At 38.7% G+C, this 21,460-nt stretch overlaps 2 protein-coding genes across 5 annotated transcripts in view; one reads left to right on the plus strand and one right to left on the minus strand.

Moving 5' to 3' along the window:
* The window catches only part of TEX12 (testis expressed 12), a 68,128-nt gene that overhangs the window by 42,221 nt on the left and 4,447 nt on the right, over nt 1–21,460 (plus strand). For 2 of the 3 annotated variants that reach the window (XM_053923970.1, XM_045203988.3), the window contains exon 2: nt 20,548–20,626. In XM_053923970.1, coding sequence (XP_053779945.1) covers nt 20,564–20,626 — 63 coding nt within the window. In that variant the 5' untranslated portion in view covers nt 20,548–20,563. Of the gene's footprint in view, nt 1–18,224; nt 19,045–20,547; nt 20,627–21,460 lie in introns of those variants that run through there. The other variant, XM_024570741.3, reaches the window with a different exon arrangement.
* IL18 (interleukin 18) overlaps nt 1–21,460 on the minus strand; it is a 78,189-nt gene that overhangs the window by 10,007 nt on the left and 46,722 nt on the right. Inside the window, exons 1-3 of one of the 2 annotated variants that reach the window (XM_024570738.3) lie at nt 13,737–13,887; nt 5,651–5,737; nt 4,843–4,854 (exon numbers count right to left, since the gene is read on the minus strand). In XM_024570738.3, coding sequence (XP_024426506.1) covers nt 4,843–4,854; nt 5,651–5,729 — 91 coding nt within the window. In that variant the 5' untranslated portion in view covers nt 5,730–5,737; nt 13,737–13,887. Of the gene's footprint in view, nt 1–4,842; nt 4,855–5,650; nt 5,738–13,736; nt 13,888–21,460 lie in introns of those variants that run through there. The other variant, XM_024570739.3, reaches the window with a different exon arrangement.

Here is a 21,460-nt window from a genome sequence, read left to right on the forward strand (position 1 = left end):
ATATTTTTGATCTTCTTTTTCTTAGATAAGTCCCTTTAACATTTAATATAATTAGGGCTTGGTGGTGATGAACTCCTTGAACTTGACCTTATCTGGGAAGCACTTTATCTTCCCTTCCGTTCTAAATGATAGCTTTGCTGGATAGAGTAATCTTGGATGTAAGTCCTTGCCTTTCATGACTTGGAATACTTCTTTCCAGCCCCTTCTTGCCTGCAAGTTTCTTTTGAGAAATGAGCTGACAGTCTTATGGGAACTCCTTTGTAGGTAACTGTGTCCTTTTCTCTTGCTGCTTTTAAGGTTCTCTCCTTATTTTTAATCTTGGCTAATGTAATTATGATGTACCTTGGTGTGTGCTTCCTTGGGTCCAACTTCTTTGCGACTCTCTGAGCTTCCTGGACTTCCTGGAAGTCTATTTCCTTTGCCAGATTGGGGAAGTTCTCCTTCATTATTTGTTCAAATAAGAGTTCAATTTATTGCTCTTCCTCTTCTCCTTCTGGAACCCCTATGATTTGGATGTTGGAACGTTTAAAGATGTCCTGGAGGTTCCTAAGCCTCTCTTCATGTTTTTGAATTCTTGTTTCTTCATTCTGTTCTGGTTGAATATTTCTTTCTTCCTTCTGGTCCACACTGTTGATCTGAGTCCCAGTTTCCTTCCCATCACTGCTGGTTCCCTGTACATTTTCATTTATTTCACTTGGCATACCCTTCATTTTTTCATCTAATTTGCGACCATATTTAACCAATTCTGTGAGCTGCAAGTCTTCTCTGCCCAGCTGCCCATCTCCACCACTCCTACCGGATGAATGTTTCTTCTTTAACTCCTTGGTTGTTGGACTTCCATACAGTTTGATTTTCTGGCAGTTCTTGTTGTTTTTTGTTTTTAAATTTGTTGTTGTCTTTCTTTTGGTTGTGCGAGGAGGAACAGTGTGTGTACCTACACCTCTATCTTGGCCACAAGTCCTATTTCTAAGTTATTTTCATGTTTTTATTTTTCTTTATGTTCTTATTGTCATTGCCTGAATTATTTATATAACATTATTTTTATTATCAGGAAAACAGAAAGCTCTTTTCATTTTGAGATTTAAAACTCCTACATCAATCATATCCTACTCAGTCCTATCCTTGTTTCTCCTTTTAATAGTGGAGCTTCTGGCAAAATTGTATCATTTCCTTACTTTTCATTCACTCTTCTACTCATTGCAATCTGTCTTTGCCTCCATTTTTACCAAACTTCTTTCACCAAAATCAACAAACTCCTTGTTGCTAAATGAAATATTTGCTTTTCTACCCTTGATTTTTAAGGCTGCAAAATTTAACAAAGTGCCTATTACCTGTGCCTCCACCTTGAATATCTCTCCTGGGATTTGGTGGCATTCTTTTCATTATTCTTCTTCCTCCTAAGTTACTCTCTTTTAGTTATTAGCTTCTCTTTCTACTGTATCCTCAAACATAAGTATTCCTCTGAGTTTAGTCCTTGGCTTTCACTTTCTCAGTCTACACATTTCCTCTGCTTTGTCTTTTTATTCCTATAGCTTCAGATGTTATTTCTATACATAATCCTCTTATTGCTGTATCTCCAGCCCAACTTTTCGTCCTGAGCTCAGGACCATTATGTCCATGAGTCTACTGGACATTTCCACTAGGAGGTCCCACAGACAAAACTAAATTCATCATCTATCTTCCTTTTTGCTCTGCACACCACTTTACCCTGCTCTTCTTCTTGTGTTATCTATTTCACTGAATAGTACAAACCACCTAAGTGAGTAAACATAGGCATCATCTTTCTCTTTATCCCCTCCAAGTCCAACACCAAAATACTCGGATTCTTCCAAGTATTTTTAAAATCCATTCACAGCTCTTTATTGGCACCCAGTTGTGCCTGCCTTAATTCATGTTCCCACAATTTCTTATAGGGACTACAATGACTTCTTAATTGGCATTCCCCTTTTCTGTCCCCACATCAATTTAAAAAAAAAGATTTTATTTATCTATTTTTACAGAGAGAGGAAGGGAGGGAGAAAGAGAGAGAAACACTGACGTGAGAAACATCAGTTTGGTTGCCTGTTGCATGTTCCCCAACCAGGGATGTGCCCTGACTGGGAATTGAGTTGGTGACCTTTTGCTTTGCAGGACACCGCCCAACTTACTGAGCTGCAGGGCCCCACATCAGTTCTTTATATTGAAGACAGAAGGAACTTTTAATTAAAGTTAAAATTCAGAGATATGATCACATTATCTCTGAATCTTAGTGAGTCACATGGCCATCCAGAATAAAGATTCTATTTCTCAGATTTCCTTTCAGATGGTGTGGCTAAATTCTAGTCCGTGGAATATGAGTAGAATTGATGTGTATGACTTCCATGAGGTGTCCAACCTTTTGGCGTCTCTGGGCCACACTGGAAGAAGAGTTGTCTTGGGCCACACATTAAATACACAAACACTAACGAAAAGTGATGAGCAAAAAAAAAGGTCTGTGTGTAATTTACGATTTTGTGTTGGGCTGCATTCATAGTCACCCTGGCCACCCATCTTCCTCTTATTTTGAGCCCTTTCTTGCTAGCTGGAATGTGGACCCAAGAAGTGTAGTGATGATTTTCAATTATGTGAGTGAAACAACTAGGGCATAATGGAATCACAAGACAAAAGAAACTTTAGGTCCCAACAACATCTGGCTGCATTCAACTATACTAACCTTGAACTGCCTGCTTGGACTTGTATTTGAGAGAAATATTTTCTTAGCCACTATATTTTTGGATCTCTTTCTTGCAGCAAACCAATCTGTATTCTAGATCATGCATATTGTGCTTAATGAACACCCATTACCCAAAGTTAAGGTCCAAATTCCAATCTTAGAGTGAGAGAACCTTCTTGATCTGCATCCTATAAATAATTCTCTCATGATTCTCCTACTCCCTACTCCCATTCTGAAGCACTATTTTTTTTATCTTCACCAGAGGACATGTCCACTGATTTTTAGAGTGAGGGGAAGGGAGGGAGAAAGAAAGGGAGAGAAACATCATCGGCTGCCTCCCATATGTGCTCCAACAGGGGACCAAACTCACAACCTAGGCATGTGCCCCGATCAGGAATCAAACCCACAACCTTTCAGTCTATGGGACAATGCTCCAATCGACCAAGCCACACCACTCAGGGCCTGAAATACCTCTAATTCCTCATATATGCCATGGTTTCTTTTACATCTTGACCTTTGCATGTGGTCTTCTCTCTGCTCAGAATATTTTCTCTTGGCTAACTCCTACTCTTCAAATATGTCCGTCTTTTAAAGTGCCCTCCCAGAATCTACTGGACTGAAGTAGGTGCCCCTTCCAGATGCTTAACTTACCATATTCCAATTTCCTTCCTTAAGTTCCTGCTTCTCCCTATGGGAACTGTGTTTTGCTTACTGCTGTATGCTCACAGAGGAGAACAATGCCTGAGAGATGGATGCCAGTACAGGGTGGGGCAAAAGTAGGCTTACAGTTGAGAGTACATGAAACAGAGTTTATTCTTGTATTATTATTTATTAATTATTGTATTATTTTCCATATGAACAACTGTAAACCCCACCCTGTATATATTGAATTAATAAATGGAGAGTAGGGCAATCTTTAAGAAACATGAGGAGTTACATGTCATTATATCTCAATAAAGCTGGAACAAAAAGAAACATGAATACTGTTTTTTAGAAAGTTACTCTTTTCTATTTCTAGGCCAGTGAAAATCACCTTAAGATGGGGAAGGGTTATTTTTAAGCCAAAGCATGAGAGACTAATGACCTTTAAGAATCTGGGCATCTGTTAGAGCAGGGGTGTCGAACTCACTTTCACCAGTGGCCATGTCAGCCTCGTAGGTTGCTTTCAAAAGGCCGCATGTAATTTTAGGACTGTATAAATGTAACTACTCCTTAACTAGGGGCAAGGAGCTTGGCGCTGCCGCCGGGTAGAAACAAGGTGCCGGGCCAGATAAAACAAGGTGGAGGGCCGGATTAGGCCTGCCGGCCTTGTGTTTGCCACCTGTGTGTTAGAGGATCACAGTCTAGATGTGGCTATGATCCTCCCTGAATGCCCGAAGGGTAAGGGCTGGGTACATCCACTCCTTGAGAAGACTTAATGACTCCAATTCATAGTTCTTGCTTGCTCCAACTTTCCCTACTTTCTCAACTTTGAAAATTTTCTTTCCCTGGCCCAGGCTTCTTCCCAAAGCATTTCTGAGAGAGAGCATTGAAGAAGATGTTCTTGATCTTGGACTGCAATTCTCATGTTTTAACTCCCTTTCCTATGTACTCTAGAGAATCCATGACGTCTTGCTAACTTCAAAATCTATATAACAAGCAATGTCCGCTTTGTAGATTCTAAGAGCTGGAGAATTTGCTAATGTGTAGAGAAGCAATTTTTTAAAAGATTTTATTTATTTATTTTTAGAGAGTAGTGAAGGGAGAGAGAAAGACAGAGAGAGAAACATTGATGTGGGAGAGAAACATCAATCAGTTGCATCTCACACATGCCCCGACCAGGGACTGAACTCACAACCCAGGTGTGTGCCCTGACCAGGAACTGAACTGGCGACCTTTCGCTTTGCAGGCTGATACCCAACCAACTGAGCCACACAGGTCAGGGCTAAAGAAGCAATTTTGCTAGAGGTTCTTTTTTGTATCCTTTATGGTCAGCTTTATTCCAAGCCTGTGCTATTGGCTCCACAATCCTTTGAGGGAAGATTAGTTTCTCAAATAGATTGGTACCAGTTTCTTTCAGCTGAGAATGGTGATATGGATGTGTCTGTGGGATGCTTACTCAAGTAGCTACTTTTACTTTTGCAAAGAAAGAGAAATGAATTTATACTTACCATCATCTTCAGCTAAAGGGGGAAAAAAAGAGAAACAGAATGTTAATTTCTGTATTTGAACTCAGAATCTCCTCTCACCCTACCTTTTGTTACTCTTTTCTTCCACTCCCCAATCTTTAACTCCTATCTTACTGGTGATGGCCTTTGTTGGTGGCCTCATCAGAAATATTATATAATCATCCAAAATGTCCCATAAAATGAAGTTCATTAGACTTAGTGTGTTCTCTGGTTAGTTAGATATGAAACCGAAATCTGGGATTTATAAATAAAAATCTGTAGCTAAAAAGTACTTTTATAAAGTGATAGATTTTACTTTTAAATTTACTGCTTCAATGGAAGGTTGCCTCAGGATTTTCTTTGAAGCTTTCAAATGAAGCCTATGGAAGACGAATCATAAGAATCTGTTTGTATTTGTCAAATATATTTACATTATATGGTATAGCTAACTCACAGAACTCTAGGTTTAAGATATCTCTTATATAGTTTGCCAGTTTGCTTTGGGAAACTGTATTCTCTGAATGTACCCAATTTTGTGGAATTTTCATGATATACGCTTGCTGCCACCTTGTAAGTGGGCTACTGTTAATGAGAGTGCCAGGTCATGTGGTAGGACAAGGTGCTGGGGCCTTAGGTATATTATGGTTCACTTCCAGAAGTCCAATATGTTTTTTTTTCAGACAAGAATATCTTTAGTATTGCAATAGAGCTGATAACAGTAAGGAGTCACTTAATAGTTCATCTCACAACACTTTTTCTAGCTGAATACATTTATATGAACCCTGTATTTGGCCTATTGCTTTGGACTTACCTACAAAGTAAAGTGTGTTGTCAATAAATTTCATTTCCACAAAGTTGATGCAATTGTCTTCTACTGGTTCAGCAGCCATCTCTGTTCCTGATGAAAGCAAAGAGTCATCTGTTAAGAGTGATATATAATAAACAAGTGGGACCTCATCAAAATAAAAAGCTTCTGCATGGCTAAAGAAAACAGCACCAAATTACAAAGAGAACCAACAGTATGGGAAAACATATTTGCTAATGATACCTCAGACAAGGGCCTGATCTCCAAAATATATAAAGAACTCACACGACTCCACTCCAGGAAGACAAACAACCCAATTAAAAAATGGGCAAAGGACTTGAACAGACACTTCTCCAAGGAAGACATACAGAGGGCCCAAAGATATATGAAAAGATGCTCAGCATCACTAGCCATCAGAGAGATGCAAATTAAAACCACAATGAGGTACCATCTCACACCGGTTAGAGTGGCCAACATAAACAAATCAACAAACAAATGTTGGAGAGGATGCAGAGAAAAGGGAACCCTAGTGCACTGTTGGTGGGAATGCAGACTGGTGAGGCCACGTTGAAAAACAGTATGGAATTTCCTCAGGAAACTAAAAATGGAACTGCCCTTTGACCCAGCAATTCCGCTGCTGGGATTATACCCTAAGAGCTCTGAAACACCAATCCAAAAGAACCTATGCACCCCAATGTTCATAGCTGCACAATTTACAATAGCCAAGTGCTGGAAGCAACCTAAGTGCCCATCAGCAAATGAGTGGATCAAAAAATTATGGTACATTTACACAATGGAATTCTACGCAGCAGAGAGAAAGAAGGAGCCTATACCCTTTGGGACAGCATGGATGGAACTGGAGACCATTATGCTAAGTGAAATAAGCCAGGTGGTGAGGGACAAATACCATATGATCTCACCTTTACTGGAACATAATCAACAAAAGAAAAAAGCAAACAAAATATAACCAGAGTCATTGAAGTTAAGAACAATCTAACAATAGCCAGAGGGGAGTGGGGAGGGGATATTGGGGAGAGGGGTTTTCAGGAACTACTATAAAGGACACATGGACAAAACCAAGGGGGAGGGTGGAGGTGGGGGAGGGAGGTGGGTTTGGCTGGGGTCGGGTGGAGGGGTGGGGAGAAAATGCAGACAACTGTAATTGAACAACAATAAAAAAAATAAAAATAAAGAAACTTAAAAAAGAAGAAATACAGATTTCCTATTATGACATAATGGTTGCAGAGATCTTGAAATATACGGTTTAAACTCTTTCCTCCTTAGAAATATATGGAAGTTATTAGTCTCACTGATAGATCTTGTTATTTAATGTGTTAATAGAGGCACATATGTAGTATATCAAAATTTGTTAAAAATTTTTTGACAATGCTGTTTTAATATAATGAGTTTCCTTTATATTCCTAGGTATTTAATTTTATGTACATAAAAACCTGATCTGAGAAGTGGCCCACAGACTATCAGATTGTCCCTGGGGGTCTATGCTACAGGAATGATTAGGAAGCCCTACTCTCAAGTTCAGGAGTACCTTTCGCCCCTGAGGGCAGTTATGGTTGGGGCTCCAAAGGCGGTTGAGTCACGGTTGTCGCTGGTGTACACAGGGGTATTTATAAGTTTATTGTCATAGGCAGACAACTGACTCAAATTTTTCTAGCATAGACAGCTAAGGCCAAATAGCCAAATATATATGGTAGAGGGATCAGGGAATTAAAACCCAGTTGAAAAAAAATTAATCCAAATTAAGCTGACCCAAAATACTTGTTAGTTGGTAGCTATTTAACAGTTATATCTAGGTGCAGTTCCTTATACAAATGTGGATAGTTATCAAATTGTAGATATACAATATACAAACATATATGTATAAAAGTTGGGGAAATAATGTCTAGGGCGGTCTTTTCTACAAACTTTAATATGTAATGCACACATATATTATGAAAGTAATTTATCTGAAAAGTACTAAGTAGTATTATAAGAATTGGATAAAATTAATAGTGTTTACCACAGTATTTTGCCAAAGAGTGAATGGATTTAGAGGACAAAATTACCTTAAAAATAATAATAATACACAATATTTGAATTTATTCATCTATTCACTGTTGAGTATCCACTATGTATCAGGCATGGGGCTAGTGAGCTGACAAAACACGCATGCAGGAGACTTACCTCCTATCCTTCAGTTATTCAGAGTTTAGTGAGAGAGATAAATATATAATCAATCACAAAATAGTATAATAAATGTTGTAATAATTGGATTTACAAAAGATCCTCTCTGCCTGGTGGTGTTGAAGAAGGCTTCTTAGAGGAAAAGATGATTGTGCTGCCTTGAAAGAGAGGCAGGCATTTTCAAGGCAGGGGGCGGGGCGGGCATTCCAGGAGGAGAGAACAATGAGAGCAAAAGCCAAGAAGCAGGGAGGCTGAGACCACCTGGCTTGTTTGGAGCCTTACCATTTTTACCATAATCAGAGCAAATACAGTCACATTTTACAGGAAGAACGCGTTTCTGAAGATCTCACCATAGTTCAAGATTAATTTTTTCTTGGGAATAAATATAAAAGTTTGCGAGGAGATATCTTTGGAGTCCATAAATCTGCAACAACCAAAGTGTTTTCTTTCTTTTTTGAACTTTCTCAGCATTATTACTAATGTTTTGCAGAGTGTTCTCTCTACACAGCAATTATAGTGATGCTTTGGTCTTTTTAATATTGTTTACTTGCACCTAAATTTTGTACCATTTGATTTCTTTGTTTTTCAGCACAAGCAGTAATAATACCCCTTAACACTTTGATAACATCATTTTCAGATATAAAAATATTTTAAATTATAATAGTAGTGAATGTTAAAAAATTAACAGCACAATACCTGTGTGTCTCAAGAATTGCTGAGATATTTAAAGAGTGGCCTTGCTCACATAGTACTGACCTGGAAGCAGATCATTCTACCAGGCACGAGACACTTCCATGTGGCAGTAGTGTTATAGTGCACAGCTCACTTGGCTTACCACTTTGAAATTATGTCATTTTAGATCAGCTAATTTGGATCACATATTTCCACTTTGCCTATAAAGTGAGACTATTATTTTTATATTACATTTGTCTGATTCTGCTTAATTCAAGTTACATAAAAAGCAACTTGCAATGAAATTTGGTTTGACAAAAGCTTGTAAAGTGTCAGATTGTAACAGGGTGCAGCCAAGAGGGGGGCCCCAAATAGGGATTTGTAATGCGGCCCAGAACTCAAGGTGTCCAGGAAATATTAGAAAAATATATATAGGGTGTCCTCAGCCACACAAGTCTGAGCTTGGGGAATGGGACACATGGAGCAGGGCCATTCAGAGCTGTTTTGTACAGCAACAGCTGTGCAGCTAACCTCTGGCATGGTCATTTAACATGACTATAACCTTTAACTGGTTTCATAGATATGTTAATTAGCTATGGCCACGCTTTGAGCCGGGGATGGAAGTGACTTACACCCAAGAAGTAACTGGGAGGCAACTCCCCCTAGTTACAGTGCCTGCGTGAGAGCTGGGATAAGGTTGGCTCCATTCCATGGGGCCACACCTTCCCATACTTACTATGGCAGCCCAGTAGAACTGGAAGAATACAGGAATGCTGGCCCGTGTAAGTGATTGTGGGAGGAGTGGGAAATGGGGCTGAAGAAGAAGGCTGATGCTGGAATTTAAAACCCAGGTGGCTTTGGTGGAGTAGGGGGAGAGAACCACGCTGCTTTGGCAGAATGGGGACCCCATGGCGGTGACACAGCTGATGGTGCAGGGAGCCTGAATCATGGACTTCTATTTTTTTTCCTGAGATACGGTACCCCAGACTGGGCAGAGGGATTAGGAAGGACTGTGTGCATCTGTGGGTATTCTAAAGGATTTTGATGAAGTATTTTAATGAAGACATTAAGTCATTACTCTAAGTCTGTATAACTTTTAAATAAATAATTCCTTTCCTTTTCACCAGTCTCTGGCATTGAGAGATGTCTTTCCTCTGTCGGAGGGCAAGGTGAACCTAGTAGGTGGGGGGGATCCTCAGAGAGAAAGGGGGGGCCCTTTCGGTAATAGTATATCATAACCCCCCCGTCTGTTCTGTAACAAGATTATAAAGGCCTGTTTGATTAAGCTAATGAGTTTGAAATTTTTTTCTGAAAAAATACTGCCTTACTTTAAGTAGGAGAAAAATGTGGTCAAATTTATGTTTTAAAAAGTCAATAATCTGGCAGCAATGTAGAAAATAGATTTGATTGGGAAAGTGGACAGAGGCCAGAAAACAACCTTAGAAACAATTTTAACAGTTAAGAGGAACAAACCAAAGCAGTTGTTAAGAGTTGATGAGGCTATATAAACCGAGGTGGTGGCTGCAGGGATGAAAGGTAGGGGATGGATTCAAGAGAGATTAGACAGCAGTATTTTTTAAACTGATTGGCAGTTGGTCAAATGAAAGAAGGAGAAACAGGATGACTTCAGAATTTCTGACTTGAGCAATTTGTTGAGTGTTACATCATTAAATAGAGAATGACAGAGAGACTGGAGTGGAAAATAATTAGTTCAGTTTTACAAAACTAAGAGAGAAATGCTACAGAAGTCAGGGGAGAAAGGAGCATCAGGGAGGGGCTGCTTGAAATCAGATACTGCGGAGCCCAAACGTAGATACAAGCTTAAACTTGTTCATTGAATTTGACAATTAGGAAGTTTTGGTATCTGTAGAAAAATTTGGGGAAAGCAGAGGTAGCAAAAGGCAGGTTGACAAAGATCTAGGACAGTATGGGATGGGGAAAAAGTATAGACAGTAAATACAAACTATTCTTTCAGGAAATTTGGCGATAAAGTAAAGAGAGAAGGTGGTAGTTATTGCGGGGCACATAATTTGCAAATGTCAATTTCCGGCTCCAGATCTAGTTCCAACTGTAAGATATATTGTACTAATGAATTACTTTCCCAAACATGTCCAAATGACTTGTTCAAAACTGAAACCTGGAAGTCCTTCTTGATTCTTTTGACTAATCTTTTCTCTGTCTCATAAATACTGTAGATTATAACTCAGAAATGTCTTTATAATTTGGTATAACCTCTCCATCTCCACCAGCACTGTTTTAAATGAAACTCTCATTACTTCTGCATCTTCTACTTTATTACTCATCTTTTCGCTTTTCTTGTGTCCATACTCTCCCCTACTACATACTGTTGCCAGAGTTATTTGGGCCACCCCCCACCGCCCCCAGACTAGAACTTCCCTTGCTTTTTTTCTCTCCCTGCCAGCCCTCCTTCATTCTTGAAATCCCAGCTCAAACATCTCTAGGAAAACTTCCCTGACTCCTACATTTCTAGTTAATCATTCTCAGTATCTACCTCCCCAACTCTCCCCACTCAGTCTTCTGAAATAGATTTTACATTGAATTAAGATTATTTTGATGACAAGTAGTTTTGCCCAGCTTTAAAGTGAATTTCTTTAAGGCAATTTGTCTTTTTCAAAAAATCTTCAACACCTGAAAAGAACTTGTATACAGTAAATAAATAAATGTTTGCTATAATAAAACTTGTCATCATGACAACAATGTATAAAGGGCTGGTAGAGTTTTTTCTCTCTTAAAACTTTAACTCCATCTTAAAGTCAATGATAAAAAGAAAATAGGGTAAGTCTGAAAACATATTTAAAAAAGTAGAATAATTTCCCTATTCTTCCTCTTCTTTTTTTCACCTAGTAGTTTCTCTTTTCTTGATGTGTTGATTTTGAATTCCTTCACCTCTTACCACTCTTTTTGTTACATCTTAATATACCTACCATTACAAGTATCATGTCCCCTTCCTCTTCCTTCCTCCAATTTTCCTTTTCCTTTCTCATCTGTATTCCTTTGCTTTCTCAACTCTAATCTTTAAAAATTATAGTTTTCATTGGATAAAAATGCTTAAAAGCATTTCATATAAGATACTCAGATTATTGACTCTTTTTTTAAAGAGTTATAAACCATCTCAGAAAGATCCTCCTAAGAATATGCAGGGACAATTAGTTTTTTGAAACAACAGCAACAGAAAGTTATGTTACGCAAGCCTTGGAAACAAGCTAGAGGTTAATGGATGGTAGAAACTCATGATGGAAACTAGGCCACACGCATTCCAGACTTGTCTGGTGCTAGTCATTTAATTCTGAGGGTGTCAATTTTCTCATTTGGAGAAGCAGGGAGTTGAATGTTCAATCTTTAAGGTCCTTCCCAGCCCAAGCATTCTTTAATTCTAGATTCTAGATAAGGTTGTGAGGAAACAACCATTTATTTGTGGCAAATGCCCTAGTAACCACTTCCTCATAATTCTAAAACAACATATATTTGTTGAATATTTATTATATAGTCAACATTGTTAAGCTAGTAGGAGTTTAAAACCATGCTATTAGGTCAAAAGTAAGAACGCCTTGAACTTGAAAAGCAACTGTAATTATGCTTAACCTTGCTGCGGAATTTCAATTCTGTGGAATAATATGGGATTAAATGAGGAAGCATATTACCTAATTCCCTGAAATCATATATGTGGTCATGTTATATAAGATTCAAAACCCAACTTTTAAGTTCTGTAAATTATTTTGTCTTTGAAAATTTTGTCATCTTATTAATGTATGTGTGTAAGTGTGGTGTGGTGGAGGTGTGGGTGGAAGACCTAGGTAAAGATTTAGATAAATAATGAATAATAAAAGATACATAATTAACTGCTAAATACAGACTAAAAGCAAAAGGCCAAAACAGAATTGACAATTGAAATGGCCTTGTTTGAAAGGAAAATTAAATTTAATCTTAAAGAATGCTTAAAGTTTAAACACATTTATGTGGTAACGAAAACAACGTCGTGGTGGTGGCTGGGGTACTGAGCAGGGCCATAGTTTTTGTTGTTTCGGAGCAATCCTGCTGCCTGCTGTGAACACAAGGAAGGGTGGGGTTAAATTATGCAGAGCTTTGCAAGTCATGTAGAAGCATTTTAATTTAATCTCACAGGCAATTAGAAAAGCAGGTTACTGAGCTGTCAGTGAATGAAATAAATTAGAGACGTTATGAAACTACTATAAGAATTCATGTAGAAATTCAAGTAAGAATTCATAGTATTCATATAGGGATTATATGAATAAATCAAAATTAAAAAGAAAATTTAAAGGAAGATTTAATAGAACTTGAAGTAGCTGGATGTAGGCAAAAAGAAAAGAGGACTTTAAGAGTGTTCTAATTTTTGTTATTCGCACTTCAAAACAGAGACATTTACTCAGACCCTTTCTTATTGTGAGATTCTCCTGGGGAGTGCAGGAATATTGCCCAGCTGTAGCCAAGACTAAGGTGATGATGCAGATTCCATCAAGATTATCAGCCTTTGGCAAATTTTTTGTTTGCTTTTAAAGTGATTCAGAGTTGAGACTCCCTTTAAAGAAAAGCTTATTTATTTTATCACTCCAAAGCAGTAGTCCTCAGGGAGTTCATAAGGTCAAAGCTATTGTCATCGTAATTTTAAGATGTAATTTGTCTCTTTCATTCTTATTCTCTCATGAGTACACACTAGAGGTTACCAGAGGCTGCATTCTGTGTGATATTACATAGACTGAATCAGATGCAGATGGGAGTGCAGCTATCTCCTATTAAGCCAGACATTAAAAAGATTTGTGAAAATAAAAAGCAATGTCGCCTTTCACAGGGTTTTTTGTGGATCTATAATTAAAAATGTTATTTATTTTAACATGCGATGTGCTTATTATGATTTTTAAAATAAATTAATAGGTCACTATTATTAAAATTTCTCAGTTTTAATTTCAAATACAGTAAGTGACAATAATACAGTAAATAACCTAGAGAAACAAAAATTCTTCAAGGTCCTCAGTAATTTTTAGATATGTAAAGAAGTTATGAGAACAAAAAGTTTGAGAATATTTCCTCTAAAATGGTGTTCTCCAAAGTTGGCTAAAAGAGAGAACAAGTTTCTATTCTGACTTCATTGCCTATCATAGTGATGTCAGAAGACTTAAATTTCTCTCAATCGCTTTTCTAGCTTGTTTATCTCTAATCACCATGCTTTGGTTTCCAAATAAAGAGCAATGATATTTCTTACCTGTGCTTAATAGTTTCCTAGAAGAAAAAGTGATCTGGAAAGTTTGAGGTCTCCTTTCTTTTCCTGAGGCTGTGGAGACCGGGGAAGGTGACAGCCCTTCAGCAGCCGCAGCAGGAGTGCAGCCAGCTTAGTAAGCAGAAGGAATTGAAGGGAGGAGACTCTTATCAGCACCCCGTGGGCCCGCCTTCAACCAGGAGCTCTTTCTTAAGGCAATAGAACTTTAAATAAATTGTCAGAAAATACGGGCATTTCTTTAATGTAAAATCAGTATTTTAATGAAATAATTTCTTCTGTAAAAGTTGGAGTTCTAGACTGTCCAAAATTTGTGCCTCTTTCAGAAGTACATTCAAGCAACTTTAAAAACAGCACCTGCTTGCTCAATTAAAAACATCTTTCTCACATTAACCTGTTTGAGACTTTCTTCTTATATAAAACTTTCTTATCTAATAGTGCTGAATAATTAGCCTTATTAAAATAATTAACATGTAATTATAACACCTAAAACATAACTTTTGGAAAGCAAAGTAAATATCACAGGCTTGAAAATAATTAGTAGAAACAAAATTTTTTAGGCAATTTTCTCTTAAATATGTGCTAAATTGTACTACCTTGCTAGAAAGGTAATTAGTAAGGGGACTTTTGGTTTTTGTTTTATTGCCAGTACAGAGACTGTATGGGAATAGAGGGGTTCTAGAGTTACGAAACACAATGCTTACATTAGCAGCTAGTTCAAATGTTTGTGTTTTGTTTTTAACAAGAGTGTTTTCATTTTATAAGGTCATAAAAATATCATATCCACAGTAGTGATTACAAAGGAAGTCTGTAGCAGGTTTGGTGCAGGTGCTTGGTATGGTGATTAACATAGCCCATTTAAGAAGTGTATATGAATACACATATGATTGAAATTGAAATAAATTTTCATGTCCAATTAGGCCAATTAACATGAAAGCATGAGGTGGTGTCAAATAGTGATCAATAGCAGAGGACCAAACAAGTTTAATTTTAAATGGCCTTTTGCCAATTATTTTTCTGTAGCTGTAAAGATGTAGAATGTATAATTTAACTCATTTCTTAGTTTTAGGACACAATTTTTTCTTTGATATAGAGTAGCCCAAATGTCTTCATGTGCTGCCTACTTCATGGGGACATTTAAGATGAAATGAGGTGATGATAGCCCTTTGAATTATTTTTAAAGATTTTATTTATTTATTTTTAGAGGGGAAGGAAAGGAGAAAGGGAGGGAGAGAAACATCTATGGATTGCTTCTCTCTCATACACACACACAAACACACACACACAGGGACAGGGACAGAACCACAACCCAGGCATGTGCCCTGACCAGGAATTGAACCAGCACCTTTTTGTTTTGGGGGATTGTTGCAGGAGAAACTCAATTCTTTTTGCAGACACAGTAAAAAATTACAGATCAGTAAATCTGTTAGTATGTAAACAGGATTTATTAGTGATGAATTCTCATGGAAGAGAACAGGTCTAGCTAAGGTGGGGGTTGAAGGGCATAGTTTCAGGGCAGGACGAAGTAAGGGCAGCCAAAGGCATCAGGTCTATTGTCTTGAGGACTTACATAGTTGGCAGAATGGGGGTAAAGAAGTTACATATTGATTGACAGGCAAAGGTGGTGATAGCTTTCCCAGGGGGATGTGACTACCCGAATTTAGGTTTGTGTGGAGATGTTAACTTGACTCCTTATCATGCTGCTCCAGACCCCATTTGTTCATCTTGTGGTAAATTGGATACATAACAGGAGGCAGTTAATTAAAGTTGAGGAGGTTACCCAAAGTTATTTATGGGCTTTTTCTGTAAGCACTAGGGACTCCCTGGTAAAACAGATAGTGACCAGAGGTAGGCAATTAACCAAAACTGTTTTATGGGCCCTTTCTTTGAGTGCTGGGGACCCTCTTCCACAGGCCCTGGGATGGAAATACAGTTTATAGATTCTTCCCTAGATAGTGGAATTGATAAATGGAATTTCAAGGACTCCCCTCCTCCTGTGTAAGCCCGGTGTTTCCTGTGATGTTGGAACACTTGGCAATATTATTGGACAGGCTCAGGACTGCTGAGTTAGTGGGTGAGACATGTCTCCCTCCCCCTCCCTGCCTTGTTTTGCTGTCTGTCCTAGACCTAACAGGATGACACCCAATCAATGGTCAGGGCACTCTTTGAATATTTTATTTTATTTTAAAGACTTTATTTATTTTTAGAGAAGGGGGAGGGAGGGAGGAAGAGAGGGAGAGAAACATTAATGTGTGGTTGCCTCGTCCTGGGGACCTGGCCCAAAATCCAGACATGTGCTGACTAGGAATTGAACTGGTGACCCTTTGCTTTGCAGGGCAACACTCAATCTACTGGCCACATCAGCCAGGGCTGAATATTTTAAAGCACTAGACAACAATAAGGCTACACACCATCTCACTTGTTTTTACTCATTTAGCTTATACAATAGAGATAAGATTTTTAAAGTAAAATAAAATGACCATAGTGTTCTCTTAATCTCATGTAAACATTTATATATTCTTCTGGAAATATTTTACTTCATCTTTTATTTTTTTTAAGATATTATTTATTTTTAGAGAGAGGGGGATATAGGGAACCGAACCACATGGCAATGGCAAATGTAGCCCAGCCCTGATTTGGAAAGCTGGTGGGAGTGAGACAGCACACAGGAACCAGGCCCACAGATAGGCTTTCCTGTGGGGAACTAGGCCTGCATTGTACCTACGCTGCTTTGAGGCTTGCTTTTGCTAAAACTCCCTCACCCTGAATTGAGGCAGCAAATGTTTACTGCATATCTTTAAAGTAACTTCCTAAAGTCTGTGCTATACCTCCCAAGGATGGAGTGTAAGGAGTGTAATCAGTTCAATCACTTTTCCCCTTGCATTTGCAACATCCTTTTCTTTGAAGTAGTCAGCAACATCCTTTCCTTTGTTATCTGTAAAAGGTAATCACCTAAAGCAAACCTGTGCATAGTAAATGAGGACCATCCTCGATGTAATGTGCCCAGAAAAGCAATAAAAGTCTGTCCAGGTAAGGGTGGGGGCGCGCTCAGAGAGTGGCCATGCCATCCCTTTTTCTCCACAGGACTTCTGTTGTCCTTGTGAATTTATTTGTCGCATCCTCAACACATGGACCCTGCTGGTTGGAGTCCACATCAGGGGGAGAGAGGAAGAGAGACAGGGAGAGAAACACTGATGAATGAGAGTGCCTCTCACACGCCCCCAACAGGGGACCCAGCCTGAAACCAGGCATGTGACCTGACTGGGAATTGAACCTTCGACCTTACTGTTTGTGGGACAACGCGCCACCCACTGAGCCACACCAGTCAGGGCTCCTGGAGATATTTTAAAAACTGGATAACTACCTGTGAAGGCTGGGTGAGGAATTCGATCAGTATTTTCCACACTTTGGGATTTAACGACCAGAAAAATAATAACAATAATGATGATAATAAAGACTAGGTAAACACTGAGTGGACAACTTTGTATTTTACTAAGGACATTAAAAATCTAAAAATCTTTATATTTTTATTTCATGAAAGGACACTTTAACACCAAAAAAATTAGGACATAGTATCAGAATAAATGACACTTTAAAAAACACATTAGCTTATGGGATTTTCATTCCTTTTCCCCTCAGTTTACCACAGATGGGGAAAATTTCAACATAGATTGACATCGTTTAAAGACTGTCAATAACTATACCATAATTATCTAGCCTAGTTTTATTAAGTGGTTTATAGTTCACAATATTAGCAAATAAAGTTAAATTGAGCATGTGTTTTCTAGGAACTTATTTAAAACGATTGGCTTTTTCACAAACAGCCAATAAATAAACATATACACACAACACTTACAAGTCTGTATGACAATTAGCATTTAAATAAGCCAAAGGAGACCTGACTAGTGTGGCTCAGTTGGTTGGGCTGACTCTCAAAGTGAAAGGTCACTGGTTGGATTCTGGGGTCAAGTCACATGCCTAGGGTGTGGGGTGGCCCCAGTTGGGGCACATATGAGTGGCAACTGATTAATGTTTCATTTCCTCTCTTTCTCCTTCCCTTCCCCTCTAATAAATAAACCAAAGGAAAAAATTAAATTTTATATGTTAAATATAATTTCCTACAGTGTGTCAATTGTAAGCAAAAGTGGAATAGGTATTCCCTCACAGAAAAGTATCTATTCAGGAAAAAGAAAGGTCACGATACAAAATGTGCAGATATGGCCAACCATATGGAGATTCATGCCTGGATAAAGGAGGTACTTTATAGAAGGGAAGAGCAAGTTAATCGGAGGGGCTGTTACAACCATGAATTCCGTTGTAAACATAAAGCTCTTCCCATAGGGCTTTTTGAGACATAGGGTATGAGAACTTCTCCTAAAGGTCCTCCCTATTAGTCTAGGTTAAGGTATGGGTCATAAAGTTTGACAGGTGTAAGACTGGGTACCTGGAATTTATGCGGGTGGGTGTTATTGACCTTTGTTTTATGAGCTGATATCCTTTTTTCCTTCCATATCACCTAACTGGGCATAAGTTTGAATGTCTATCTCTGAAATTGCAGGTCAAAGTCACCACATTAAAGCACCCAATAGGATAAACTTAAAGTATGTGGGTCATGTGTATTACAAAATGTTTATTGAATGCTGTCAATTAAGTGGACTAAACTCATTGGCATATCGGTTAAGTAATTTTCTAAAACGGTGTGATTCTCAAAGTTGGGTGTGCCAAAGAAAAAGCAGTCAAGGAATGGAGGCTCTGATCTCGAAGTCTGGCTTGCTTGCAGGCCAGGGGGATTCAGTTATAAACCCTTACATGACACAAACCATGTGGAATAGGATGTAAAAGTGGCAGTGAGTGTACTATTTTGTGTTCCTTTTCTGAGATTCCAAAATGGCTGGGACACAATCTAGTCTTGCTCTGGCAATTCTTCCACGTTCTTTCTGGAGAAATGAGGCTTAGATTTTCCCTCTTCTTCCCCAAACATGCCCTGGGAGGCCGGGGGAGATTTTTGTTTCATGGAGATTCCAAATTGAAGGAACGAGTGAGAGAGAAGCGGGGGAAAAAGCCGCCTTTCTGTGACAGCGTGCGGAGGACAGGCACCGCACCCCTTGCTGGGCTACAAGAGGCGGATGTGGCTCGGTTGTGGCTGGGCTTCCGTCACGTGCTTAGCAAGCGCTTTTGCGGAACGTCAGGAGCTTCTCTCTGCTGCGCACGCCCACGGCCTCTACGGCGCCACCAGCGCCTGCGCACTAGCAGGCAGCTGGTCTCTTCACTCCCGAGTATTCGCTGAGGCGGAGAGGTCCTGGGCACAGCGGGCGGGAGACTGGTTTTGGGGTGGGGCCGGAGCTATGACTGCTTGCGCGAGTGTGGAAAAAAGACAATGAGAGAGTGTGAAGGCTTCCTCTTAGGGTCTCCAGTGGGGCTGACTCACCAGTAGGGAAGAAAGTTGGGGGGGTGGGCAGTGAGAAACAAGGTAGGTGAAATGGCCTGAGGAGCTGAGGTGGTATTGAGGAGAAAGAGAAGACTAGGAGAAAAAAATTGCATAAGGCAAAGGGGTTGGGCTTGGTAGTGACGACGTCACTGAAGCTGTGGATTGCACAACTGATGTCAGTGGATGCAAATGGTGTTTGTCACAGGAGAAGGCCCAGGCTCTTGACCAGGCCTGGATTCATCTAAGGCCCTCTGTTGTGACAGAAATAATTTTTTTCCAGGAACAGAATTACCTAATTATATTTGACATCTGTGCACACGCAGTTACTTTTTGAGAGGAGGGGAAGAGGTGGAAGAGGAAAAGGGAAGAGAAAAAGGGGAAGGGAGAAGAGCAACTTTAATGGTGGTTTTTGTGAGACATTTTCAAACTTCCCATGGCAAAGCCAGCACTGTGTATGTGTAGTGTTTTCTACATATTGCTATTATGACACTTAAACTTACCGGAAAGGTACTGACAGGAATGTAGAAACATTATACAGAATTTACTAAACAAACATCTTTATTATTTGTTGTTACTGGCTTATATATATGAATATTACAGGTGACTAATCCAACAGGTTAATTAAAATTATCAATGTCAGCATAATTTTGCAAAAACAAGCTAATTGATAGCTTGACAGGGCTATCAATTGAGTGTAGACAGGGCTCCTCCTTTTTAAGATGTAGAGCCTATACCATTCTAGGTTGCAACATTTTCTCTTTAAGTTTAAACTTAATCTTTCAGACACCTAGGGAAATTATCTTTGGAATTTATGGAAAAGTAATTTAAAAGTAAAACTTTATGGCACATGAAGGTAGGAGAAGACCTCAGGCTAGAAAAGATCTGGTCTAGTCCGTCCCAGTTTTACTTGTTTGAACTTGGTCAGCTTATCTCTGCCCCTGTTTTCATGTCTGAAAAAACGAGATTGACTTAGATGAACAATAGTATCTATTTGACCATTAAAGTATTGTAATGGTAGAAGAATCTTCAATGAATCCTGACACAAGGCAGTAGTGCCAAAGATACTAGCTTGGCGGACTGTATATAGAAAAAAGCAGTAGAGGAAGATCATGGGAATGGTAGATTGGCCCTAGGTGATACAGGACTTTGGATGGAATCTGAACTTATTCTGAATCAGCAAATAGTAAAGGGAAGGTTTTTGAGATAAGGGAATGCAGTAGTCACAGTTTTGAAAAGTTAAGGGAATATGGTAATCAGAGTTTTGAGAGACTGCCCAAACAGTAATTGGTAGGATAAATTAGAGAAGGGGAAAAAGGGAGCTGTGTAGCATGGAGTTGGTACTTAAATTTGGCATTGCTCAAAATTTTGCAGCTCTTGTCTACAGAATATGATGGCAAGTCACCTTGTAAAACCTGATACTGGAAACTGCAAGAGACCAAGAGAGCTGGAGGTAATTTACATGCTTCCTGAGCCTTAGTGTTTTATTTTATGATTCTTTAAGATTTTATGTATATATATTTTTAAGAGACTACAGAAGGGAGGGAAAGAGAGAGAAACATTGATCAGTTGCCAGGGTTTATTTTATTTTGTGTATACACCATATTTTGTCGTGTATAATGTGCACCCATGTTTTGTGTGCATTATACACAGGGTTATCATACCCATTATACTACCCATGGTATGTAATCATTATACCAAAATAATGCACATCCTTATTTTTCCCTAAAAAACTTGGGCAAAAAGTATATATTTGCATGGCAAAACATGGTAATTTTCAAATTTCTTCCAGTTAAGAAAGGTCTATTGATAAATGCAATTTAAGTTTTCATATTCCCAGAGCTGGGATTGTCCCAGCAGGAACAATGGTGACCCCAGTTGCTTTTTTACTAAATATATAGTTTACCAAGAAACTGTTGGGAGACTTCTTTGTGGTAATTTGTGATCTAGAGACAGAAGTGGATTCATATCTTTATGATACCTAGGAATTTAAATAATTATTTTGCTATAATAAGTAGGATACCTAGGTACTGGAGTTGCTGACTTTTTAAAATAAAAACACTGTATTCTGCCCTTCTTCACTACTATCCCCACCAATTGATGTTTGCATTTGGGACATCATTTGCTTGTTTAAAGATTATGTTACTTGCAAAAACTTTCAAGCATCTGGCTGTTGTCTAAATGAAAGTTTTGTTACATTGCTATGGAAACATCTACTGGTTCAAGATACAGGAAACTTTTTCATCAGGGGCTTAATACCATATTTCAAAGTCTAATAAAAAAAAGT

This window comes from Desmodus rotundus, chromosome 5, assembly GCF_022682495.2.
Source record: "Desmodus rotundus isolate HL8 chromosome 5, HLdesRot8A.1, whole genome shotgun sequence".
In the NCBI taxonomy this organism is placed as follows: domain Eukaryota; kingdom Metazoa; phylum Chordata; class Mammalia; order Chiroptera; family Phyllostomidae; genus Desmodus; species Desmodus rotundus.